Genomic DNA, 19971 nt, shown 5'->3' on the forward strand with positions numbered 1-19971 from the left:
CATGCTCGCGAGTTCAAGAGCCCGGCGCGCGCAGCGGTCCAAACTTTACCATTTAAAGTGAATTAAACACGCAATTTAAAAAAAAAAAAAGTTGCGGCAGAGAGCAACAGGAAGAGCGCTCCAGATCTGCTCGAGAGGAACACGGACTATATAAAAAAAAAAAAACACAAAAACAACAAAAATCCCGTTATAGTTTTAGTTGGTTAGTTCCTGGTCGGGGTTCAGCGCGTGGCCTGGTCCACAGCTAGGGGCAACGGTCGGTACCGTTGGTGTCCAAACGGCTCGACAACTCCATCATAACTCCTCGGCTACGCTCCTCTTCCTCGGTCGCCGTTCACTCGTCAGGTCCTCGAACCACTTCTACGTCCGTGCCTGCAGTCAGCGGAGAGGGTGGGGTTTCAAAACTTTTTTTTTTGCTCCCAACAGGAAAAAGAGTCAGATGACAGGCGGAGCGCGCGGTCAAGGTGCGCGAGATGAGAAACGAACCGCGCTTCCGGGTTGCTCGGCTTTCAAAATAAAAGCGCCGCAAACAAGCCGTTTAACTGGGGAAGCGAAACGTCAATGTAACAATACTATAACAAGACAATACTAATGTCTTGTCAGATTAGATATACTTTAAATAAACCTAGTTTTATTGCCTTTCGCTGCAGTACAAATATATTATTTCAGCAGAATCAGAATAGTAAGCAATTTATTAGAAAAAGTAAAAAAATCAGTGCCCTATCTACAAATAAGGGACTTCTCCACAACCATATCATACATATATATAATATATTGTATATTTATAAATATTTGTAGTTTGTATTTTGCTGTTATACACTTTTGTATATTCTTCTGTATTTTATACGTACTTTTTATACATTGTACCTCACTTTTATTTTATTTCTGGCCCCTTTTTCTGACTGTAATTCCTCCTTTCTCTGTGTAATGATGCTACTAGACACCGAATTTCCCACGGGATAAATAAATGAAGCGTCTTATCAATTTTCATACATCAGACTTTTATTTTTACGCGTCACGCGTTTCCGGTATTTCCGCGGCTACATCCATGTTAACTTGACAGTGCCGTCGGGCCACACAGCCACTGCGGTGCGCCAAGCTAGCGGAAGCAACCTATTAAAAACAACGACGTAGAGGAAGTGTTCGCCTTCACAATAAAATAATAAACAACAGTAAAACAAAAAATTAAGTAAGCTATTGTTGTATTGAAGCGGTAAGAATATTCAGTTCACACCGCCATTTTCGTTTTATGGTATTTTGGGAAGAAAAGCGAAACTTTTGATACAAGATCAGATTTAGTTTGGCGGCTCTTTTTAATCGAGCTTTTATTCTGAAAGTCACTCGTGTTTTTCACATGACTGTGGTAACAGGTGGAAAATGAACTTGTGACGGAGAAAATATACTAAAGAGAAAACACGAAAACTGTTTTTATAAGTATTTTAATATTACAAACACGACTTTTTATTGATAATTATGAAAAAATAACTACATTAAGTTCTTACAGTGATGTTATATTCCACACATGACAAATATTCGGTATTTAATAAGCTATATGTTCATTTTAAATACATTTGTTGCTCTCATCTGCTATTAAACACAATATTAAATTGTCTTCCTGTTGAGTTATTGGGTTTTAGTGACACAAACTCAGTCCAAATACTCCTTAATGATGGACAGAAGTTCACAGTAAGCGTCCCAACGCCCAAACACAGCAAATGGGGTTAAGATAAAGTCCTGCTGTTTCTTTGCTGTTGCTCTAAACAAAAGAAGGCAACACATTTAAAAGTCTGCAGCTTCGTCTGGATTCATGCGGTGGATATACTCTGCCGTCTGGGGTGGAGGAGCTGCCGGTGAAAACTCGCTCGGGTCGGATTTACTGATTTTCTGTTTGACTTAAAATGAAGCCAAAGGAGGCAATTTAAAACTTTTATCCCAGGGGGGGGGGGGGAGAGCTCTACTACGGTGTGCTTTCAGTATCCTCTTCCTATTGTGGAGGCACTACGGCTCAGGTAAGTGGTTCAGCAGATCCTCTTAATGAAAAACGGTTCCTTTAACAGTGTGAGATGGAGTTTCTTCTAAAGTGGACTGAATTGACGCATTTAAACTAAAAGCCTTCTGTGATATTTAACTACTACACTTAATGCTGAACCTACGGAAGCCCATTTGTGCCATAAAAAAGACAAAAACAAATCTCTTTATTAAATTCATCACCATTATATACAGTTATATAGTTTCCATTTCCATTATATGTATTTTTATTAAACATAACTGGCATTTTCTGTGAATACAAAGTTTATTCTGGACTTTCTCTTAATTTACTGGTGGTTTCTCAGTAGCTGGCATGATGCTGCCACCGCCATGCTCCATGGTGGGGACGTGCAGAGCCTGGTGTCCGCCAAGCACTGCGTCTAGTCTGGCTAATACACTGAATTGAATGCAAATCTTATACAATCTTTTGCTTATATTTTATTTTTGACGACTGGGGCCTTTCTGTGTGGAGTTTGCATGTTCTCCCTGTGTCTGCGTGGGTTCTCTCCAGGTTCTCCAGCTTCCTCCCACCGTCCAAAGACATGCTGGTTAGGTTCATTGGTGAGGTGTAGGTGTGAGTGTGAATGGTTGTCTGTCTCTCTTTGTTAGCCCTGCTATAGACTGGAGACCTGTCCAGGGTGTACCCCGCCTCTCGCTTGATGACAGCTGGGATAGGCTGCAGCAGACCAGGCAACCCTTCACAGGAACAAGCGGTTATAGAAGATGAATGAATGAATGAATGTGTTTTTCAAGAGTTTATTTTATGAATACTTTTTAAGGGCAACAGAGCTACTGTGACCAAGCAGTTCCCTTGTGGATTAATAAAGTCTATCTAAGTCGGTTTAGGCTTCTGTGTCAATTTGACGCCGTAGCCTGACGTCCACCTCCCCAGAAATGAGGCAACGCAGACCACAAGAGCTGTGATTGGTCCGCTTGGTAGTTGCGCATTTCCACTTTACTTACTTCCGGCTGTTTCGAATCGATGGTTTTGGATCAATAAAGATGGAACACATGGAGGAAAAGCTTAACTGAGGAGGTTCGGAGATACGAACATTTGCACGACTCGTCTTCGGGCGAAATTTCAGTGAAAGTTTCAGTCGCCATTGTTGAAAGTGAAGCAGGAAGTGGAAACAAAAATTAACCTGACTGGCAAAAAAGACACAGCGCCGACTAGTGTTTGGGTGGAGTTGTTACAGAGTGAGCCAGACTGACGAGCGCACAAGTATAAATGGCTAGCACTGGCGGAGGCTACGTACGTAGGTTACGGCGTCGAGTCCCCCGGTACTTTAAAATTTAAATGAACCTTTAAGGTACAAAACTCCATTTGGTACTTCATAGTTATCTTGAGGTGATAATAACTTTCTTCCACGGATACTAATCACTATGTAGATTCCAGAGACTAATCTACAACCATGTTAACCATCTCCGTGAAAAACTACAATAGCTGCAATATGTGATTTAGTCGTCTGTGTCAAAATAAAAGGTATTTCTTTAACCCTTGTGTACCGTTGGGGATGAAAACAGCCACTTGGAGTCACTTTCTGCTCTTAATTTGACCATAACTTTCACTCTGTTGCAGAAAATGGACTGATTTTTGGCGAGGAACCTTAATTTTACATCAATTTTGAAAATATGATCTCAAAATTTTCAATAGGCCAATAATACACTGTGGGCAAATTTACTACCCTTTCATGCAAACATTATCAAAACACAAAATGCACTCTTACAAGCACACACCCACTAATCATTCATTTTGTGTGTAATTTTCCCCATATCAGTGACTTTATTTTCTACATTGGCATTAAAAGGGTTAAAATTTTGATTTAATTTTTAATATTTAGTAGTTTTGATCAGGGCTGAAGCTGATTAACAGATTTAAGCAAAAAAAAGTTGAAAAAAATATTTATCTGATATATTTTTACAACAGTCAAAGCTAACGGTATGAAGGGGCAGTGTTTTCTAACGGTACACAAGGGTTAAATACGGCTTAAAGCTAATTTCCATGTGTAGTCCGTTGTTGGGAGGACACCGCTAACGTGCAGGTTATAGAGACATAAAACTTTAGTTGGTGGTCGACAGAAGCAGCCGACGATACAGGTGCATTACGGGACAAAATATCCATCACACCACCTGGAGAGGAGACTCTGAAAGTCTTTATAAAAATCCCGCAGCACAGACTTGAGAGTTTATCGCTGAGCCGGCACCCGGAGCGTCCTCTGATCGAGGCCTGAAACACAAGGTGCATTTTAAACATGTGCTCTTCAAGTAGCTCCGGCGATGAAAAAGGCTTTTATTGTTTAAAAAAAAAAGAAAAGGTCAGTACATTTTCCCATGTTTCCAAAAGTCTTAAAAGTCCGCTGCCTCATGGGAGGGGATGGGAATCAGAGCGCCACCTTTGACCCCCGCCGGCTGCTGTGTGGAAACAGTGCGCTTCCTCCGGTTGGCCTTTTGATGGCTCCCCTCCCTCCCCCTCCTTCCCCACGGCTGCCGCTTGTTTGGACGCCAGCCTCCTAAAGTCAACCACCTACACCCGTCCCACACACACACACACACACATACATACATATACACCGAAACCCCACCCGCCTCACAGTCCGCTGAGTCAACGCTTGCGCAGGAAGGATGCAGTTGTTTTTGCGGCCCCGGATCCGAGCTGCTTGGTCAGTCGGGAGGCGTGGGTGTGAAGCCGGGGAGGAGGAGAGGGAGAGGGGGGTAGAGAAGGCGACACTCCTCGTTAAAATAAAGGAGGCAGGAGGAAGAGGAAAGGGGCTGGGACGAGTGTGTGTGCGACGGCCATTCGGGAGGACGAAGGCGACACAACAATCGCCTCCCTGTGAACGCCTTTCCACACAACCTGTGCCGTCTTGCGCTTATCTGATCCAAATACCAGGAGATGGCTGCAGATAAAACAGCAGCTTCTTGTCTTTCAGGTCGCGCGTGAGTCACTCTGCGCGAATCAACACACACCGAATCCATGGGAACATTTTTTTTTTTTTACTTCTGCAAAAACATAAAGGGAGGAAACCAGAAGTGCAAAGAGCCACAGAGTCAGGTCTGGACGACACAAGATGTCCTGTGAAAGTGGGGAATTAAGAAAAAAAGAAAAAAGGGGAAGCCCTACTTTGAAATACTTTCCTAAAAGATGCCGCCGGGATCGGGCGCACGAGGAGCTTTTTGTCTTTGGCGTGGAGAGAACAAACCGACACAAACGGTCGCTGCCGTTTCATTATAGTTTTTTTTGTTTTTGTTTTTTTCTCATTTGAAATATGAACTTTATTTCACCCATACAAAATAAAAAGAATGCTAAAAGTTTACAATACAGAGTCGACTGCCTGTTCGCAACCATTTAATACCGAGACACGTGAATGGGAGCCCCATGTCTGCATTTTTAAGGAATACATTTAAAACAATCTAAAATAGGGAGGGGAGGAGGAAAAAAAAAATATATATATATGTATTTATAACAATAATAATAATAATGTTGGAGCTAGAAAATAGTTTGGAGGTGGCGGCCAGAATAGAAAATCAGAGGACAAAGGTTTTTTTTTTCTAAAAGCAAAGTTATGGTTCTGATGGGGCAATTCAAGGGGGAATTTAATGGTCATATAAAATAATATACAAGCTCACGCTGCCGCCGCCGCCCCCCCATGACGTCGTCCAAAAAAAAAAACAACAACAACAAACACAATGGAAATCATCAACCTGCTGATATGGATCCGTGGAGGTTTTACAGTTCTCTTGATAAAAACGTGACTTAAAAATAGAAACGGACTCGATAAAGCATCGGCAGTGGCGGCGGCGGCGGCAGCTATCTCTAACCTACAGTAAAAATACACCTGCTTCCTTGTTTATGTTACAGCCTGACAAATGGTTGGTCTGAAGGGGGCGAGTCGTGGCAAAAGCCCGACGGCGGTGTTTCACGTTTCAAATTTTTAAATTTCACAGCCGATCGATAACAAACAAACAAACAAACCGCCGCCGTGAACTCGCTCGTCTATGCCGGGCGTAAAGGAGTAAGGCTTCGTCTACCTCTTTCTTCTACGTCTCTTCAGGCCTGAGTGACGACCGATATGTCCACTGAGCTGTGTCTTCTTCTTCTACTACTACAAAAAGAAAAAGTGCCAAAAAAAAAAAAAAACACAAACCACACCTGTCCTGTCTGCGATGGGAGGGAAACAGCGCGCGGGGCGGCGAGGGGGCGGGGCAATTATTTCTAGTCAAAAATCTGACGACTGACTCGTTAAAAAACAATCCTTTTTTTTTTTTTTTTGGATTCTCCTCTACGATAAAATAAAACCTTTTTTTAAAAAAAAAAAAGAAAAAGAAAATTAAAACATGTACAAGAAATGTTTCCGTCTCTTGCGGCGGTGGCGGTCGGTCGGTCGGCCGTCGGCGGGCTGCGATGAAGAGTCTTTCCCTCCTCTGCTCAGAGCAGCCGCCGGAAGAAGAACTTAAAAATTCAGGGAAGGAAAAAAAAAAAAACAGAGAGTGTGTGTTTGTGTGTGTGTGTGTGTGTGTGTGTGTGTGTGAAAGAGAGAGAGAGAGAAAGAGAGAGCGAGTGGCGGGTAAGGGAGAAGAGGGAGCTAAGAGTCATAGTCTTCATCGTCGTCCTCGTTTTTGTGCGGCGCGGGGGCTGGGGGTGGCGGGACCACGCTCACCATGGAGGGGTGGGGGGCGAAGGCCATGCCGCCGGGGGGCTGCGCCGGAGCAATGCCGCCCATTGAGACCATGTTGCCCGTGTGCATGAACTGAGGGGGCGCGTTTGAGCTGTTGGGATGGGGAGGGGAGGGGAGGGGAGGGGGTGGGGGAGGGGGAGGGGCAGAGGTAGGAAAACCAGGCGTTAGTCAGTGGAGCAAGCTAAACAACAGAAACACTTAATCCAGTCCGGTTTAACGGCACCACGAACCAAACTACATCCTCCAGATCATTACTTTTATTGGAAAATTTGCATTTAATGTCTTCGGCGTAATTGTTGCAACTCGCAAATTTATCCCGCGGGCCACATTAGATCCTCTGGCGGGCCGCTTTTTGGGTCCCCGGGCCTTATGTTTGACACGTACGCTCCAGTCTTTATCATCCAGATAAATTATCACCACCTTTCAGTGCAGAACTGGCGTAACTAATGAACTGGCAAGTAGAGTGCAGTTACAAAGAAACATACACCTGCTCTGAATCAGTGCGTGGGGCACACGGGGACAAACATACGGCCCACGGCCCACCGGAGGGTCTAATCTGGCCGGCAAGTATGAATGAAAACAACTGCTGTCCCTAATTTGTCCACTGTTTTAGAAAGAGAACACAACACTGAGACTCAGGACTAGACGACAGACAGCAACGTGCCCAAGTTACACTAATTTTTCTTAAGAAATCTCATATTTTTAAAGGATATTTTGTTCTTCTTTGCACTAAAACAAACGGAAAATGTCTTGAGTTGTCGTTACTTATAGGTTATTATGCTTGTATCTTACTGGTCCGGCCCGCTTGAGGTCAAATTAGGCCGTATGTGGCACCTCGAACTAACGTGAGTTTGAATCTGGGACATGGCAGCGTTGGCACTAGTGGAAAAACGGCGCCCTCTTCCTGATTTTGGCTGCAATGTCATCCAGTCTGAACAGGTGGCGCACAGTTATTATATTTTTTATTAGGAGAAAGGGGCGACCTGACATTATTCTTTACGTTTTAAGGATGAGAAACGGGTCATTCTTTTTTTTTTGACATTGAAATACAAATTAAAATGACAGTAAAGGGAAGCGTGTTGGTTTATTTTAACGCAGTGGGACCTTTGTGGACACTAGAATATAAAAAACACACCGACATTGTCAGCACTTGGCTCCGATTTCGCAGCCTGGGACGATAACGGCGGATAAACGGCGCCGTCGGGTCTCGCGCGGCTCTAAACGCAACACGGCGAGGTCAGGTTTCGTACCTGTGGAACCTGGACGCAGCCTGCAGGTTTGTGCTCGACTGCGAGCCGTCCTCCTCGTCCCCGTCTGTCTCGCTGTCCTCGGAGTCGTCCTGTTTACACCACAAGGAACAGAAAAAGTGAGTCCTCTCGGCTCAAAGCAGACGCACAACAAAAATAATAATAATCTAGGGCTGCGACGAGACGACGCAACAATCATCACTAATGTAAAGCGTCAGGCCTCGGTGTGCAAACCCTCTCCCACCTCTTGCTCCGACTCCGTCCCAGACAGCTTCTTGTCCTTCCCTTTGGAGCCAGCCCCTCCATTCTTACGACCAGACCCTGGTTTTCGACCCCTGAGGAAGAAAGAAAGAAAGAAAAAAAAAAGCCGTGGTGATGTGTGAAAGTAGTCGTGGGTTAAGGTTTACTAAAAGCTGCCAACTTCCTCTTAGCACAAACTTATTTTAGCGGTAGAAAGCTGGTCTGAGGTGATGGACAGTAAGAGCAACAGTGCAGAGTCACGAACGTCGACTTATTAGCTTATTAGTTCACAACAAAATGGCTCAGATTAGTTGTTTAGGAGAACACAAGCTCCGATTTAGTTTCATCAAAACCAAAGAGCAGACTCTGAAAACGCTCCTCCGTGTTTTAAACGGCCACATGCGAACATTAGCCACGGTTTAGACGTACTGCCACGTCAGCTTTCTTTTAGAAGAGGCTGGGCGATCACCTTCACAGAGATTTATGGGTTCATGTTACTTCTCCTAAATCTCGTACTTTGCAGTGACGCGACGTTCAGCTGTTCTGGAAACAGCGAAACACTTGGACAGTACGGATGGAAAACACAAAACCTGCGTTCTGAGACTTTTTCTTTGCTGTTTGGCATCATGAGATGACTCACTCGTTGTCAATATAGCCTTGGAGCGCTACTTGCCTTCTCCACTGGCGTCGACTTGGTAGCAGTCAGTGCTGACTGATCGAGCCGTTCGCAGGGTTTCCCATACAGTGTTGCTACTACGGAGGCCCGCCAGGGTCTAATTTACTCCGCCGTGGTCTCATGACGAATCAGAAATATTTTTGCAGGTTTCAAACAGCGTTGTGCTTTTTTCCTATCGCTCCTGAAAGCATCTCTCCCTTTCCTCCCGGACAAAACCAGGATGAAACGGCTCCAGACGTAACGTGAACTAGCTTAACTTCATAAGAGCTAGCAAAGGTAGATTAAAAGTCAACTGTTTAGTATAAATTAGATTTATTCGCTGATACTTTATTTAATCTTTGCCCATAGAACGCCACGTCTCAACAGCTTAGTATTCCTGTACGTGAACTGATTAGCTGCACAGGCTGCTGCTAATTGTTACTGTAATTTAAAGGAACAGTATGTAAGAAATGTATTTCAATTAATCATAAAATGGCCCTGATATGTCACTAGACATGAAGAAATCATGTTCATTTCAAATACTTATATCACTGACAACAGTGGTGTGGCCAGGATATTGTCATTTAAAATTGAGAGTTGCAGCCCTCAACTGATGTTATTGTTGTCATGTTGTGTTTTGGCCTGAGGCGCCACCCTCCACCTATCTACTAATCACGAAGTCAGTAGAGTTTCGTCATCCGGGTTGCCAGCTCTGCTCTAGTTACCGCAGCTGCAGCTACGAACGTGTCGGATAAAACATGTATAACGTTACGAAACCTAAGACCTCGTTATGAATCCGAACTACGTCGTGACAAAGTCCGAAATAAAACAAGGATTTGTATAGGAGATGCCTTTGAAAGATGGAGACGGCTGAAAACGGAGAAGAATTTGAAGACAGACGCCAACGTTGCTAATTTTCTCCTGGCTAACTTACTTGTACATAATGTAAATGGACATTTCAAATATTCACGACAGTCGAACAAAGTTATGCATGTTCGTGCAAAGTAACGTTACGTTAGCGCATACAGAGGGGGTGGGTCATCGAATTGAAAAGGTAAGGAATTGTTTGGGAAATAAAAACCCGCGAGTCGTCATTGCTAACATTAGCAATGCGTTATGAGCCCGTTTCTCTGTCATTATGCTGAAACGCCGAGGAAAACAACATTAGCACGTCGATTATGGCAATGTGAAACGTATCGAGTAGCCTAACGTTACCTCGGTAACCTGGCAACCTCGAGTCAGGGGGGAGGTTGGAGGGGATACACCGTTCTACAGTATTTTGAAAGGGATTGCAGTACCAGTTTTGGTCACAATCCTACATACTGTTCCTTTAAAGACGGACTGATAAAAAAAAAAAAAAACATGCTCTTATTTCATGCGCAGAAATTTCATACACTGCATATAGGGTCTCACGAAATCTTGTGGGGACAAACTTAACAGAGTACTCTCATCTGCTTTGGCTTCACATGCCTCACACCCACAGCAGACACTAAACTATGTTAGGAAGCGGCAACAACTTTAAACTGAATCTGAACCGAGTCAGCCGCGGACTTCGGTGAAAACAAGACCCTCTTAGGCGTTTAATTTATCCTCTGTAAAGCTCTCTGCTACAAATCAGCGGCGGCGCCAGCGTTTTGATTCGACAGTCAATGCCGCTTTCTCTTCTCCGCCGCCACCAGATAATTAGCTCTCACTCTTTGAAGCTGGGCAGCTAATCTATAACCACAGAATTAAACGAAATCGGGTTATGATGACGCAGCGTTGCATTGATAACAGAGGCTCTCTTTTTGCTTTTTTGTGGCTGGGGCGTATTTCCAGAGAATGCGAGTCAGATTTACCGGCACACAGCACAGCTCACATTAGCCTGGACCGTTTTAACCGTGTTACGGCGCCACGTTTAACATGTCTTGAATGTGTGTGTGTGTGTGTTTTATACCTGCGTGGGACTTTCTCTCCTCCCTCCATGTGGTTCTCCTCCCCTTCGCCCTGCATGTCGGGCACCGTCGCCACCAGGTCTTTTAAGAAATCAAACTGTTGCTCCAGCTCGATGCACTGCTTTCTGTGAACGCACAAAACAAACAAGACAGGGGGATTAGTGATGTATGCATTTCAACGACATGTATTCTCAACGTCTTAATGGACATAGGAATCTACTAAGGCGATATGTAATAGTGTGTCTTAAAGCTTCCTTATGTAAATCCAAAGAAAAGGGCGCCGCAACACCTTTCCAGCTGCAAGCTAGCAAAATCAAATTACTAATAACTTAAATAAGATTTCCTGTTTGGGCCCGAGTTCACATCTGCGCTCGAACAGAGCAGGAGGCGGCTTGGTGTCTCTCAAAGAGTGAAATGCGGAGTGATAAGAGAGCCAGTTCATTAGGTACACCGGCGCATTCTCGTGCGGCGCTAAATCTCAGCTTCGCAAAGATTATCGAATCAGCGCCGAGAGCTTGCTGATTCGATCGCGTTTCCGTTTGTGGAGGCTGTACCGACGCAGCGTGTTCTCCCTGTGCCTGCGTGGGTTCTCTCCGAGGTTCTCCGGCTTCCTCCCACCGTCCAAAGGCACTCTAGTTAGGTTTATCGGCGATTCTAAATTGTAGGTGTGAGTGTGAATGGTCGTCTGTCTCTCTGTGTAATTCAGTCAGCGGGCCTGCAGGTCTACTTACAGGTGCGACGTGGTCATCGTCTTTGCGTTCCGGGACTGGGTGACTTGACAGGCCTTCGTCAGCAAAGACTCCAAAAAAAGCTCCAGCGCTCTCGCTGGCGTCGTCTCGGTTAGGGAAACTAACGACAACGTCTCAAAACATTATGAGATTGTGAAAACTGTAAACATGCTGTCCACAGCTTTACAACCTTTATGTGAGCGTCACGCCACAACCTGGCCTTTTGTTTCAGTTCAGAACATTTGCATGCGTGAGGATGTGCACGAGATCCTGCAACGTTTATGGCAGAAAGGATACAAATGATAACCGGCACCGCTGCAGCCACTTTGCCTATTTCTTCATCGGTCTGCATAATCTTCTTAATCCTTGCCTGAAAAGAGAAAACATCCAATTATAAACTTTTTTTTTTTTTTTTTTTTTTAAAACAAACACAAACTCGCTTCAAAACAGATTTGTGTGTGTGTGTGTGTGTCACGTGTCTGTAGCCCGTTTAAATTAAGAGTGCGAGGCGTTATTAAATGACCAACACGTACCCCATTCATGCTATGTATGCTGATGACTTTTTTGTGCAGCGTGTGCTCTGTAAATACCTCCAGCGATAGCAACATTGTGCAGCTACACACAGCAGACCCGCCAATGCTGAGGACATTCTGTTCGGCTTAGCATCAAATGCTAAAAACAACGTTATTTCAACGGGCTTTGCAAGCTAACTTGAGAGGCTAGCAAACTCTGGGTAAGTTAGCTAGCGAATTCGGTGAAGCCAAAGACGTCCCACTAATGCATGTTTATTATTTTTTATTTTTTTAATGTGTGATAAATAGCTTGCATTTTGTAGTTAAGTTTGTTAGGTGACTGGTCAACAAAAGAGGCCGAATCCGACTGCGGCTAGCTAGCTAAACAAGTTAGCTCGCTCACAGTTAGCTAACGCTAGCTAGCTAGCTGCGACGCCGGGTTTGAGAAAAAGTTCAACCTTACCGGAGGGAACCTGGCGTTGTATTTCTTCTTTTTGCTGGGCATACTTAAACTACCTGGAGGGCTAAACAAAAATAAAACGCAACAGCTTCCGGATTATAAATCTATCTCATGTATTAATTCGCCTCCGCCGCCGTGTATCCACACACCGGATAGCGGTAGCTACCCGGCTAACCCGTTAGCACGTCGTCGTCGTCACTGGTTCCTTGTTGCCTGGCAGGGCAGTTTGGTTCCGCGGGGTCACAGCGCCGTCGGGTTTGCTTACACGCTACGGTCCCGCAACTTGTACAGAAATAATAAAGTAATAAAGTAATAAAATAATAAAAATATAAAATTGTTAAAAATTGTTTTAAAAAATAGCGAAAATTTCGCTAGCCTAATTGCGAATATACACCACCCGAATAACATGTTTTTCTAAAAAATACATATTAACTTTCACTTAAAAATAACACTTTTATTTTTCTCATATTTTTTTTAGGATTAACAATTTTAATTTATTATACTACATGTGCGACGAACTTGTAAAAATAAATAAATAAATAAATAAATAAATAAATAAAAAAAAAAGGGCGTTAATGGCTCGAGCATCGTCCCATCTCCGTTTGACAGACAGAGGAGCAAAGCTAGCAGCTGCTCTGTCCGGGCAGCATCAACACTGGACGACAAAACTTCGACAAGGTAAATTCAGCAGCCTCGAGTTTACGACGACTTTCTTTATAAAATGAAATTATTCGGCAGTCGTGTTCGTGCCACTTCCTGTAAACGGTTTGTATTTATTTCCAATTGAGCCAAGAAGACGAATGTGTACGTTAATGAGCTAGGCTAGCTGGTCGGCTAGTCATAACGAAACTGAAGCCACTTCCGGTTTATTATTAGTTGTTGTTTTTTTTTTTTTTTTTTGTGGTTACATGTCAGGCGTAGACGGAAGACAAACGCGATAGATGGCAACTTGTTTTATTTTTAAAGAGTCTGTGGTTGAGAAAAGTCTGAGGCTGTCGAATAAGTGTTGCTAATGTAGCCGGCTAGCTAGCTAGCTAGCTTCAGTATAAAGCACAGTGCTCCCCAATAAAGAGCTTGTCTGCGCTTTAAGCTAACACCAGGCTTGAAGCTGTGGTGATTTCAGATTTATTTCTCGTTCCAGTGCTTGGTGTTGTAGTCCTGAACTGGCAGCATCATGGAGGAGGAAGAGGCCCCCGAGGAAGGCGATGTGGAGACCCCCTACCCAGCAGAGACGTACGCCGCTGAGGCCCTGGCTGCGGACATGGACCCCTGGATTGTGTTTGACTCGAGAAGAACTCCCAAATGCGAGTTTGATGACTGGCTGGAGAGCAACATGCCCTCTCAGGTGCGGAGGTATGGCAACAAGGGTAGAGCAACCGTCGTGGGGTGGATTTCCGTGCAGGGCCCGCACTACTGCCCAGACTCTGGGGACGTTGAGGGTCTCCAGGAGAGCTGGGAGAACCTCTTGGCCAGCTCCCGGCCGGTCAGCTTCCAGACAATCAAGGAGCTGGCCCTGAACCACCAAGTGCTCTCAGGCAAGTGGCTGATGCACCTGGACACGGGGTTCAAGCTGGACCGGGCGTGGGAGTGCGTGGCCAGAGCGACGCTCGACGGAAAGATCTTCTCCACTAAAGTCAGTCCATTCGACCCGACGGCCGGCGATGAGAGGCAGGTCATCTGTGTCTACAACACAAACTTCACGGATGAGCGCGAAGTTGTGGAGCTGGATTCTGTCATTCGCGCCACGGGGGTCAAATGCCCCCTTTACTACAAGCCGGACGCGTACACCTACCTGGGGATCTACCGAAAGAACCGCTGGAACCTTTGCCCCACCATATACGAGAGCAAGTTTGACCTGGAGCGCGTACCCAGGCGTTCCCACATCACCAACAAAGTCACCAATCTTGAAGTGACATAAGCCGGAACGAACAAGTGTAGTTTTGCAGTACAGCTACCGCTATACGGAAAGCTCCGTGGTGGACGTTTGATCTCAAGTTCTTCCTTTTTGCAAAAAAAAAAAAAAAAACCTCGAATTAAAGCACTCTCATTTTGTCTTCTCATGCTGTAATATCACCTGAAATACAGCCACATCTTGAATATATTGTATTCATAATTTTTGGCATAAAAGTGGTTCTGTTTACACGACACTAACACTTACCTTGAGTGGCAGGGAAGCCGAAATTCTTGATTTGTACGCACATATTTTCAGAGGATAATAATTTTATCCCGTTGAAGCACTTCTTTTTGACAAATACATACGTTTGCGTCCTCTGCTTTATTTTTTTATTTTTTTGCTTTGTACTCAATCACGAACAAGAGTTGCCAAATAAAATCTACTTTTGACGACACTCCGTACACGGTGTGGGTTTTTATTGTGAAGAAAAGTGTTCTGGATGTTGACAGAGTTAGTTATTCATGACAGCAAAAACACATAATCATACTAAAAAAAAAAACAAACAAAAAGTCTGCTTACATCATAAATAAAAATAAAAAAATCTCAATAAAGCTTCTTTTACTACGCCGTATAACGAGACGACCTACAGGTCTAAAACCCCGTTGAATTAAACTGCAGCTATTATTCATAAAATGTGAATAAACTGTAGAAAAAACGATTAGAGCGTAAAGGCAATTCACCTTTGGCTAAGCCCCGCCCTAGAATGTAGATTGACCAATCAAAGCCAAGAGAGCTCCCACAAGGGTCCGACACTTTTTCCACAGCGCTCCATTGACTTTAACGCAGGCGTCTCATATTTTCGGTCTCGGCAGGCTATACTGTCGGTATATATCCAGCATCCAGGGTATGGATAAGCCCAATGATGTGCGCGCAAAACCCTGTGGAGCTAACCAAAACATCACCGTTACAGCTTAAGTTGCGTAGTTGTTGATACGCTAGCACACGCTGAAGAAATACAACGTTATACGTGCGTAACGTTAGTCCGTTTGCTTCGTAATAACGATTATAGAAGTGAATAGAGACGTACCCAGCTTTGCATGAACAGTGTTGCTCCTTGATATTGATACCAGAGCCTTATAGATAACCAGAAAACCACAGCCCAGAAGAGAATGTCGGACGTAGCAACAGTAACCAAGGGGGGCGGGGCTTAGCCAAAGGTCAATTACGTCACCAGACAAAGACAAATATATATTTTTTGTAATCAGTACTTATATTGTTTGTTTGATAGTTATTTACATGTAGCCCTTCATTTGGTTCTTCGCACATTCAGACGGTTACTGCCAAACGTTTCAAGCACATACAAACACATATTTATATTCCAAAGGGATATATATATATATATTTATATATGTTTTTTAAAAGGACAGTGGACCTAACTCGAGGAATATGAGGTCCTTTGATTAAAGTAAAAAAAAACAGGGAAAACTAGGGTGTCCTGAGACAAACCCAGCTTGGCTTCCGCTGTTTAAAATGGAAATGAGACGATCCTCATCGGCGGACATCAACTCGTCAAACTCATCCAGCATAGAGAGCCGAAGTCCCGCCCCTTCTACTTCCGGGTCATGGGACCTATCTTTCGAAACAAATATGAACGGCAGTCTATGGGAGAGATCGTCATTATTTTTTGGTCCCGTTCGAATTGTGGCATGAATTTCACATATGATGTGTGTGAGTTTAAAAGATAATTTTTCACGTCAAGAGATAAATTATTTGACGTAAATAAGCTGAACAACATTAGGTTTTGTATGAGATCGCTTAGTGAACTACATCTCTCGTCTCGAACAATGTACGTCACTAGAGAACTACGGCTGTCTCCTTGTTGAGCTTTACCGTCTTCTTCCAGGACGAAGGCAGAAGCATCAAACGAGGTGAAAATCATTATAAATCGGGTCATGTCGAGAGCTGTAGTTACACGAAGGGAGTTTTGGTCGGTTCTGTACGCGCCATCATGCGGGACTTGTAGTTCGTTTAATTACGTATTTTCCATAGCGTTTTACTTAACTATCTTGCGACAAACTGTGACATTCTTGACATGTGAAATAATTTTTTATTCTGAAAAACAACATATGTATAATCCAAGGCATCATTCATATTTTTTCGAAAGATGGGTCCCATGGCCCGGAAGTAGAAGGGGCGGGACTTCGGCTCTCTATTGCGGGCCTGTGGTTGTTGTTGGCCGCGATGTCAATCATGCCCTCGGCCTGGAGCAGGTTGACGATGCTGTTGGGATAATTCATCCAGGTGCTCCCTGGGTTGCTGGCGGGGTCGGGTTTGCTTACACGCTACAGTCCCGCAACTTTGTACAGAAACAGAGTAATAAAATAATAAAAATATAAAATAGTTAAAAATTGTTTTTTAAAAAAAAAGGGGGAAATTTAGCTAGCTTAATGGACACCTCGAAGGGCATTGTCCCGCTTATACCATGGTCACTCACGAAAGAAATAAATATTTAATCAATTAATAATACTTTAATGTGTTTTAGAGTTAAAATCGTGAGGTTTTTTTATTATTATTATTTTTACAATTTTTTTTTTATTTATTTTTACAAGTCGCAGGCGTTACCAAGCGACGTGGCCATAGCGACCCGACCGCAGCAGTTGATCAGTGATGGGAAGTGAGATGATGGCTTAACCTTACGTTACGTGATACAAAGCATCATTTCAGAAGAACCGTGCACTACTTGCGAAATTTTGTTTCAAAGAAGTGATAAAATCACTCATGTTTTGTCTGTCTTGCTGCTGTGGTGAATAAACTGTGAAATAACGTTGAGTCTCCGTTGCCACGGTTACCGTCTAGCGTTTGAGCCGGGGCTGTCATCAGGCAATTTGACGGGACGTCTTTCCTCGGAGTGCTACGTTAACACTTTTTTAACCTACACCCTCCAGCCAATCAGAATCGAAGAACATGTTTTTAAAAAAAATACATATTAACTTTGACTTAAAAATAGCTCTTTTATTTTTCCTCATTATTTTTTTAGGATTAACAATTTAAATTTATTATACTACTTGTGCAACGAACTTGTAATAAATAAATAAATAAATAAATTGGCGTTAATGGCTCGAACATTGGACTCAGTCCTATCTCCGTTTGACAGACAGGAGCAAATGTAGCAGCTGCTCTTGTGGGCAACATCAACACTGGACGACAAAACTTCGACAAGGTAAATTAAGCCTCAAGTTTACGACGACTTTCCTTAGATGAAATTATTCGTGTTACTTCCTGTAAATGGCTTATATTTATTTCCAACTGAGCCAAGAAGAGGATTGTGTACGTTAATTAGCTAGGCTAGCTGGTCGGCTAGTCATAATGAAACTGAAGCCTCTTCCGGTTTATTATTAGTTGTTGTGTTTTTTGTGGTTACACGTCAGGTGTAGACGGAACGCGATAGATGGCAACTTGTTTTATTTCAAAGAAAAGTCTGAGGCTGCCGAATAAGTGTTGCTAATCTGTAGCCGGCTAGCTAACCAACTAGCTAGCTTCAGTATAAATAGCTGTGTTCCCCATTAAAGAGCTTGTCTGTGCTTTAAACTAACACCAAGCTTCCAGCGCTCTCGTTCCAGTGCTTGGTGTTGTAGTCCTGAACTGACAGCATCATGGAGGAGGAAGAGGCCCCCAAGGAAGGTCACGTGGAGACCCCCTACCCATCAGAGACGTATGCTGCTGAGGCCCTGGCTGCGGACATGGACCCCTGGATTGTGTTTGACTCGAGAAGAACTCCCAGATGCGAGTTTGATGACTGGCTGGAGAGCAACATGCCCTCTCAAGTGCGGAGGTATGGCGACGAGGAGGGTAGAACGGGCCCTGTGGGGTGGATTTACGTGCAGGGCCCGCACTACTGCCCAGACTCTGGGGACGTTGAGGGTCTCCAGGAGAGCTGGGAGAACCTCTTGGCCAGCTCCCGGCCGGTCAGCTTCCAGACAATCAAGGAGCTGGCACTGAACCACCAAGTGCTCTCAGGCAAGTGGCTGATATACTTGGACACTGGGTTCAAGGTGGACCGAGCGTGGGAGTGCGTGGCCAGAGCGACCCTAGAAGGAAAGATCTTTGCCACTAAAGTCAGTCCATTCGACCCGACGGCCGGCGATGAGAGGCACATCATTTGTGTCTACAACACAAACTTCACGGATGAGCGCGAAGTTGTGGAGCTGGATTCTGTCATTCGTGCCACGGGGGTCAAATGCCCCCTTTACTACAAGCCGGACGCGTACTCCTACCTGGGGATCTACCGAAAGAACCGCTGGAAGCTTTGCCCCACCATATACGAGAGCAAATTTGACCTGGAGCGCGTACCCAGGCGTTCCCACATCACCAACAAAGTCACCAATCTTGAAGTGACATAGTGCTGGGCACTGTGCGAATTACCCCACCATATTTGGGGGGTACTGCTCCTTCACTTCTATGACCATCATGGTCTACTACTGTATCAACCCCCACCATGATCGCAAAAACACATCCAAGGTCTAAACATGCGACAAATTGATCATCAGTATCTCATTATTGCTATTATAGATCCAAAGAGATCTGTTTGATCAACTTCCAAAAGTTAGAATAGTTGAATACACTGAAATACTATTCTAACGAGTATAATACTGCCTATTTCATGAAATCTTGATTTGGTTCATTTTTAGATAGGCTATCATTAGACCTGGAGGTAAGGCAGAACTTTCTCATATGCTGGGATAAACTGAAACCAATTTTCTATTATATCTATTACATTTCTATTATATTTTCTATGGTGGTAGTTAGTGTAAGCCAAGACGTGACATGAGCTATGAAAGAACAAAACACTTTAATAAATGTAAAATCACGCGTTTTCAACAAGCCAAACTTCTGCTGGCAACTTACATTTACCCATGCACATCAGGCTCAGCAGTGAAATCAACCAACTGCAGGAATTTACCCGGCGTTTTTATCGCGTTTTATGATACCTACCTCCTGCACTTGAGAAAGTTGCGGCATCTGCGTCGGAAGCTTATAACGCCACAGAGGTGAAAAATGGTATGGTCCAAAACGGGGGTTCCGAAATAGCAACATTAAAATATCCCTACAGTGAAAATGGGAGTTAACTTGTAGGCTATTGTTATTTTTATTATTATTATTTTCACAACATCAGAAAAAATTACTTGACCCCCCCCAAAAGTGATATTTCTGTCTCTTTGGGGGGTACTGGGTCTTCAATGGGGGATACAGTACCCCCCAGTACCGCCCGTAATTCGAACTATGGTGCTGGGCGACATGGCTGAAAAATGTATCACGATATACGTGTTTCATATCACGTATACACTATCAAATAGTGCACCATCGATAATTATTGATTCGTTTTTTTTAACCTATTCTACCCAGACTTCTCAACTGTGCCGAGCGGGAACATGTCCTTCACTAAATGATACGCCACTGCATCCGTCGCTTTGATGTTTTGTCGTATGGCACTGCTGCCGTGTACCTCACGATCAGAGGTTGCGCTAGACTTTTTCGTTGTCTGTCATTTTGACTGACAGGGTCATAAAAATCCCGTCCATAACCCATTTTTACCCGTC

The 19971-nt window shown here is 43.9% G+C and overlaps 3 protein-coding genes across 3 annotated transcripts; 2 read left to right on the forward strand and 1 right to left on the reverse strand.

The window, feature by feature from the left end:
- Positions 1-4645: 4645 nt before the first annotated feature.
- Positions 4646-12713, reverse strand: drap1 (DR1-associated protein 1 (negative cofactor 2 alpha)). Its single transcript, XM_084546889.1, has 7 exons — positions 12484-12713; positions 11806-11878; positions 11512-11605; positions 10783-10905; positions 8196-8286; positions 7955-8043; positions 4646-6795 (listed from the first exon to the last, which is right to left on the reverse strand). Exons 1-7 carry the CDS (start codon positions 12523-12525, stop codon positions 6612-6614), a joined length of 696 nt encoding a protein of 231 aa, XP_084403015.1. The 5' UTR covers positions 12526-12713; the 3' UTR covers positions 4646-6611.
- A 373-nt stretch (positions 12714-13086) lies between these two features.
- On the forward strand, positions 13087-14828 carry LOC311493888 (UPF0696 protein C11orf68 homolog). The gene is made up of 2 exons (XM_084552696.1): positions 13087-13158; positions 13622-14828. The coding sequence occupies exon 2, from the start codon at positions 13655-13657 to the stop codon at positions 14396-14398; it is 744 nt and encodes a 247-aa protein (XP_084408822.1). The 5' UTR covers positions 13087-13158; positions 13622-13654; the 3' UTR covers positions 14399-14828.
- Positions 14829-18021: 3193 nt separating this feature from the next.
- On the forward strand, positions 18022-18774 carry LOC311490959 (UPF0696 protein C11orf68 homolog; the record flags this gene model as incomplete). Its single annotated transcript, XM_084548757.1, has 1 exon — positions 18022-18774. Exon 1 carries the CDS (start codon positions 18028-18030, stop codon positions 18772-18774), a length of 747 nt encoding a protein of 248 aa, XP_084404883.1. The 5' UTR covers positions 18022-18027.
- Between the last annotated feature and the right edge of the window lie 1197 nt (positions 18775-19971).

Source organism: Chelon labrosus, assembly GCF_963514085.1.
Source record: "Chelon labrosus genome assembly, chromosome: 1".
NCBI classification, from domain to species: domain Eukaryota; kingdom Metazoa; phylum Chordata; class Actinopteri; order Mugiliformes; family Mugilidae; genus Chelon; species Chelon labrosus.